The sequence below is a fragment of the Gadus morhua genome, chromosome 20 (genome assembly GCF_902167405.1).
Source record: "Gadus morhua chromosome 20, gadMor3.0, whole genome shotgun sequence".
Lineage (NCBI taxonomy): Eukaryota > Metazoa > Chordata > Actinopteri > Gadiformes > Gadidae > Gadus > Gadus morhua.
The window spans coordinates 2,102,322-2,109,501 of record NC_044067.1 but is presented as its reverse complement, the minus strand read 5'-3'; the positions used below and the strand labels follow the sequence as shown (position 1 = coordinate 2,109,501).

General features: G+C 47.7%; 1 protein-coding gene across 1 annotated transcript; it reads right to left on the bottom strand.

Annotated features, from left to right (window-relative positions):
* Window positions 1-563: 563 nt before the first annotated feature.
* Window positions 564-2,788, bottom strand: sox21b (SRY-box transcription factor 21b). The gene is made up of 2 exons (XM_030343270.1): window positions 2,474-2,788; window positions 564-2,330 (listed from the first exon to the last, which is right to left on the bottom strand). Exon 2 carries the CDS (start codon window positions 2,311-2,313, stop codon window positions 1,582-1,584), a length of 732 nt encoding a protein of 243 aa, XP_030199130.1. The 5' UTR covers window positions 2,314-2,330; window positions 2,474-2,788; the 3' UTR covers window positions 564-1,581.
* Between the last annotated feature and the right edge of the window lie 4,392 nt (window positions 2,789-7,180).

The following is a 7,180-nucleotide window of genomic DNA, read 5'->3' as shown; positions in this document are numbered from 1 at the left end:
CACAGTACACACACACACACACACACACACACCACGCACGCACGCACGCACGCACGCACACACACACACACACACACACACACACCACACACACACACACACACACACCACACCACACACACACACACACCTTCCTTGTAACTTGTGTCTATAATTAAATTTTTGGTCATTTAGAAAGTATTCCATTTTATGTCGAAAGCGTTTCTAGTTTTCTTTTGTTTGGTGTTTGTCAGATGATGTAAAAGGATCCTCGGTCGACGCTCAGAGCCTCAAAGACACATTTGTTCAGGAGTCTCAAAGCAGCTCTTTTCTCTCCGTGAGAAAAGAAAGATTAAAAGAGAAGCCACTCTATTTTATCTCACATCCTATTGGTGATTAAAATGGTGATAAATAAGGCTTGGTTTGTGGGCTCACAATGGGCTGCTTGAGATTCCCCGGTCACGCCATTCACGGGCCGGACAAAAGCGCTCATTGGAGGATCCCTTACGCCTCACCTGGACCATCAGGTCAGGGGACAGGGGGCCATCTGGGCACTCATCAAGAAACAGGGCCATGCCTTCCGCTTTCCCGCATTCGCTTTATTGGAGTCCGCTGCTCAACGAGCGAACAGTTGTGAGTACATAACGGTGTTAAAGGAAACACAAAACATACAAAGTCCATATGAGTTAGTAGGACACGCTCTGCTGCACATGAGAGCGGACACGTCGAGAAGTCATTTAAACCCCCGACAAATAAAAAAAACCAAACCACTTTCCCACGACCCCCTTGGGAACTTTGATATTCTTAAAAACAGGGCAGAGAATCCGACTTTTGAATAACAGAAAAATGAGATCGGCAGTAAATGAATGACCTTGAATAAATTACATCCTCTACATTTTATGTGCAAAATGATACAGAGTTATTTTGTCCTCTCGAATGGCCTCAATTCTCCGGGATGATTCCACTAAACAATAAATATTACAGACATCTATAAAACGGCTTTTAAAACTTAAAATATAAACCAGATTTCTAGTGAAATACGCAATTCTCAGGCCCTATCCCAAACGCTAAGCCTAGTGTCCAATTTCCTAGAGTTTTTTTTTACCTGTACAGATTTACAATTGTTCGAGGAGGGACTGGGTCGGCCTCATCGGGAGTTACAATAAACCGGAGGAGGAAATCAAAGTCCGAGTGGGTGTTAATGACCGCGTCGCTGTCCGTGTATCCAGTGGTGATCATGACGCTCCCCAAACAGGCGCACCTGTTGGAGCAGGTGCGCCAGTCTAACGCAAAATAAAACAGTAATAGAGTAGCATTTGACGGAGTATTCACATTGATAAGGACAGCTTCCCCGTCTACCAGCTAATATATCCTTCAACCCTCTAGGCTCTGAGGTGGCCCGCAGAGCCCTTAACTTAGAGAGGGACTTCCAAATAAACATGACCTTGGATTAAGGTACTAGTAATCAACATATACACGTGATATCTGGGAGGGACCACGAGCACTTCATCACATGAACAAGTTTGTGCATGCATAATAAACTCTTGCATGTTATTTTTTTTTCTTTTCCCATGAAGTCCAAAGTGTGTCTGGGCGCCGCTATCATAAAGCCGCGGCGTACGCCGGGTACGAGTCGAGTTGCGGCTTGCCCATCCCGGGCAGGAGGATGTACGCCAAGGGGGGCTGGAGTCCAGCTGAAGGCCAGCCCGTACAGTTACAGGGGATCATGTAGCCCGGGTTGCCCGGGGAAGGGTGTGTGTGCGTGTGGGCGTGGGTTCCACCGCCGCTCCCGGAAAAAGCCGTCGCGGCGCCCGGGTAGCCGAGATGAGATGCGTACGGAAACGAGTGCGGGGAAAGCTCGGACATCTTGGATCCCAGGTCAAAGAAAGAGTACGGGTTGGCCATGGACGGGTTGAAGAAGACCCGTGCGGCCGCGGCGGCAGCAGCAGCGGCCGCCTTGTCCGGATTCCCCATCAGGGACTCGGACAGCGAGCCGCCTGTCAAACCGGACACCTTCAGCGCGTCGTGCTCTCCGAGGTTGTACGGCACCGGGAAGGAAAACTTGTCCTTTTTCATCAGCGTTTTGGGCTTCCGCCGCGGCCGGTACTTGTAGTCTGGGTGCTCCTTCATGTGCATCGCCCGCAGCCGCTTGGCCTCGTCGATGAACGGCCTCTTCTCGGACTCGGTGAGAAGTTTCCACTCGGCGCCCAGCCGCTTGCTGATCTCCGAGTTGTGCATCTTGGGGTTCTCCTGCGCCATTTTCCTCCGCTGGGCTCTGGACCAGACCATGAACGCGTTCATTGGACGTTTGACGTGATCCATCGGTTTAGACATGTTGGCACAGAGTTGATCTGGAGACAGAAGCGCGAACGAGAGAAAAGTCAGTTTGGTGCGTAAAGCGGAGCCACTAAACACCGAGATAAACACCGAGATAAACACTGATCCTGAATAAAAACACATCGCCTTTATTACGAAGGAATGGGAGGTTACTTACATGAACTTTAATTCTTCATCCCACCGTCGGATATCCTCTCGAAAAGTAAAAAGTAGCCGTTGTCTCTCGATACTCTCTTCAGGTCTTCTGACTCATGACGACATCCATAGAAGAGCGCAAAGCTGAATAAAAGCTGGAGGAGACTTTTCTTCTTCCAAAGTGTCTTTGTGTCTCCTTCTGTCCGGTGCGTAACACCACCACACTGCGGCTCGCTGTGTCCGGGTTCCTGACTGATGTACCCGGGCTGTGTCCAGGCTCCTGACTGATCTACCCGGGCTGGGGCCCACTGTGAAATACTGGCTTCGGCAGCAGGTAGCGTGGAGGAGCCCCGCGCGCATGCGCAGTGGCTGTGACACAAACAGGTCTGCCGAGCGCTCTTTGATTTAATCCCGCCTTCCGCGAGGCACACGGAGCGGCGGCGTCTCCTCCGTCCTCTGGATCACCATCTACTCCTCCTCCGCTGAGAGGTGGTTCGGCCGCAGACGGACCTTATATTTATATTTATACAGAGGAACCCAGATGAACCCGGTTCTATCATGACCCGATTGGACCGGATGTAGGCCTGTGTGTGTTTGTGGATGCGAGTCACCTCTGACATGTTCAAAAACCTAAAGCGAATAGTTCGTAATGTTTTTTAAATTAGTAATTGACGGTGTAAATATTGAGGAAGTTATTTATTGAAATGGTTAAATGCAAACAAACGCTTGTGTAAGGTGCAGGGAGACAAGGGGGCGAATTGTCAAGTCCAAAATAAATGTTAACAATTTTAAAATGTGGAAGCAGGCCTTTGGCTGTTAACAATCAGGTTAACATATAGGACGAAGGAATGGCAGGCTCTAATCTTCATTTGTGTTATCTCTGTGCAGCCTGGGATGGTTGACATTCCTATAAAGATGAATTGGCCGAGGTGTCGACTATAGGCGTCCTCACAAGGTAAATAATTCCTTTAATTTTCCAGCTGATGTTGTTCATTTGTCACGTGTACAATTAAATATTGAGCAGTGCTGAAGTGTTTCTAATCGCGTATATTGGTGAAATTAATTATTTTCCTGAAATCCCCCCTTTTCACTCCGACTTCAAAGGACTTTCCCAAGGGCAGCGAATCGACAGCTGGAATTACGAACAGCGGAATATTCAACTAAGCAGTAATACACTTATCTTAGGACGACTTGTTGCGTAAATTGTGCGTTTAAGTGGTTTGTTTCCACACCTTCTGTGGGGGGACATTAGAAAACAGAAGCAGCGGGGAGGCGGGGGGAAAGGCTGTATCAAACAATATTGTCAAAGGCGAATTAAGCTGCAGGTCTTCGCGTTTAAATGAGGATATAAACGAATGTCAAATTCAATTCATGGGAATGGGATCCTTTTCCTCATTCCGCCTCATCGAGCGCCCAGAACCACTTGACTTCCTTATTTGCATCCACTATTATTCATGTTATTTTGGTGATGTTACAATTACTAATATAACTATTATTATAATTATTTGAACACATTAATTGCATACACAATATTGATCGTTTAATAAAATATACAAAATAAAGAATACACAATGCACGGATGAAAGAATACAGCGGCGTTTGCATCCAGCCGTATCATTACTAATATTAGCGGCCTACAATTTTAATATTATAAATATTATAATTATTTGTATTATTATAATCATTATTATTTGAACGGACGTCAGCCTGATCGCGAGCACCGCTGATCATATCACGAGGGTCTCATCGTCTTCTCTCCTCTAGGGCCGCGCTGTTGTCTGAAGTTGGAAACCCGATGACAAGGCGGAGAGATGATGATGCTGCTGCGGCGCCACCGGGGGGCCCGCTGGGGGCCCGCGGACGCCGGCCACCGCCGACCCATTGTCCCGCCGTCCCTCAACGCCACGGAGCGTCCGCCTCCTCGTAGCCCACTTTCCTCAATCACTTTAATAACGTTACAGTACGACGACCCGCAATCCGTCCATCCCGCCTCTCTCGGTGTCACTCACACACACACCGGCACACACACATGCGCGCGCAAACACACACACACACACACACACACACACACACACACACACACACACACACACACCACACACACACACACACACATACACACACACACGCACACAACCACACACAAACGCATACATTTATTGTATTAAATGTTGTTAATACACGTGGAGGAAAGTGGTTCTGAGGGCTGTGCTGCTGTGCAATATTTAGGTTTTGAGTTTTATGTTTAAATTGTTGTATAACGTCAATTCACTGCAGGCCTCCTCACTGCACGTTAAGAGACCATGGCACTGTCTCTCTGTCAGAGGAAGCACCGTCTCTCTTAGAGGAAGCACTGTCTCTCTATACAAGGAAGCACTGTCTCTATAGGAGGAAGCACTGTCTCCATAGGAGGAAGCACTGTCTCTCTTAGAGGAAGGACTGTCTCTCTTAGAGGAAGCACTGTCTCTATAGGAGGAAGCACTGTCTCCATAGGAGGAAGCACTGTCTCTCTGTAGGAGGAAGCACTGTCTCTCTTGAGGAGGAAGCACTGTCTTTCTCGAGGAGGACGCACTGTCTCTCTCTCATAGGAAGCACTCTCTCTCTGTAGGAGGAAGCACTAGGAGGAAGCACTGTCTCTCTGTAGGAGGAAGCACTGTCTCTCTCTCATAGGAAGCACTGTCTCTCTCTAGGAGGACGCACTGTCTCTCTGAGAGAAATCACTGTCCCTCTCCGAGGAAGAACTGTCTCTCTCTCAGAGGAAGCACTGTCTCTCTGAGAGGAAGCACTGTCTCTCTGAGAGAAAGCACTGTCTCTCTCCTAGGAAGAACTGTCTCTCTCTCATAGGAAGCACTGTCTCTCTGAGAGGAAGCACTGTCTCTCTGAGAGAAAGCCCTGTCTCTCTCCTAGGAATAACTGTCTCTCTCTCATAGGAAGCACTGTCTCTCTCCGAGGAAGAACTGTCTCTCTCTCATAGGAAGCACTGTCTCTCTCCGAGGAAGAACCGTCTCTCTCTCAGAGGAAGCACTGTCTCTCTCAGAGGAAGAACTGTCTCTCTCTCATAGGAAGCACTGTCTCTCTCCGAGGAAGAACTGTCTCTCTCTCATAGGAAGCACTGTCTCTCTCAGAGGAAGAACCGTCTCTCTCAGACGACGTCCACTCCTTTCTGTCCGGTCATCATCAGAGTCTAACTGATCGCCAATCCGTTGGAAGAAGCAGCTCGATACTATTTTCCTTCCACTCGCGGTAACACACTGCCGTTATTAAACTCATAACTGCCAACATCAGTGTCAGTGACATTGATGTTTTATTTGATGTGTTTTATTGGGGGAGGGTTTTCCCCCCCCGGTCCTGAGTGTTTACCTCCGACCCCCGCACGGTGGGAAACAGCACTTCAATAATTCAAGATGAGTTAGTGGGAGCGGGAGAATTACAGGCCGATAAAGCGCTCAGCACCAGGGCTCCGGGACTCTGAGACGGAGTGCCGCCCCCCCGAGCCCCCCCGAGCCCCCCAGCCCCCTGGTGATAACACTCAATGGATGGGAACTAAATATATAGCATGCAAAGAGACGGCCGGGTATGACGGCAGCAAAGGTAACACAACAACCCAAGCTTCCTATCCCCCCTATGCCAGGACACATCGATCGACGTGAGGATGCTTCAGCCGTCACTCTAAAATGAAAGCCCCCCCCCCCCCATACACACACACGCACACACACACACACACACACACACACACACACACACACACACACACACACACACACACACACGCTCCACTCCGAGGCCGTCAGCATCTTTAAGATAGTGTCGTCTAGTTCATCCTAACACTTGTAACTCCCTGATGAAGAGCGAGGACGTTCACTGTGTTCCTAAACAAGCACTCGTGCCTCTGTGTGTGTATAGGCCAATACCCTTAGCCTTTACCCTTAGACGCTCCATTCAAAGAAGTGTTTACCTTATTTTTAAATGACATAAAAGCAGTCTTAGGCATAATGGACACTTACTCCCTTCAGGAGGAAGTGACCTTGCGTGATAAGAAATATTTTTCTTCCGAGTAGGCCTTAGAAAAAATTATATTGCATTTTTTTCTTTCAGACCCTTGCTGCGGGAAATGCTGCGGGAGGTAATCACGCCTGTTACCGCGAGATTAAAGGGTCTAATTATCGCGAGGTGTTAGGGCGCTGGGGCAAGGGGTCGTCTGGAAGGGGGGACTGGTTAGGGACCCTATCGGTTCCCCTGCTCGTTTTCCTGCGACAAAATCGTGTCAGTAACAGAAAAATGCGACATTAACCCCCCTCTAGTCGGCCTCTTTGCACATCATAAATGTATTAAACTATTACAATAAGCTCCTTATTTCCACAGTCTTTAGGACTGCACTAACCTGTGCTCAACCGTTCACCGGTAGTCTGAGGCTTCATGCTGGGAATTAAAGACCTACAATTTAATTAATTCACAAGAAAATAAAAAGTTAAACTAATAGGTTTAAATATTTTAGAATATTATTTGATAATTTATTTTGATGAATAATTAATTAATTATTAGCATCTCGTTTAATGAACTATGAGACAAATCAAACCGGTCATATCTTACAATAAGTCCCAGAAATGAACCGGGGTTAACGTAACAATGCACTTCAATGCATTCATGCAAAATGAAATGATTGCATGTGAAGGAGAAAAATGCAAAAGTTCTCCGCGCTATGAGCTGATCCGGGCCGCCAATCTGTCAT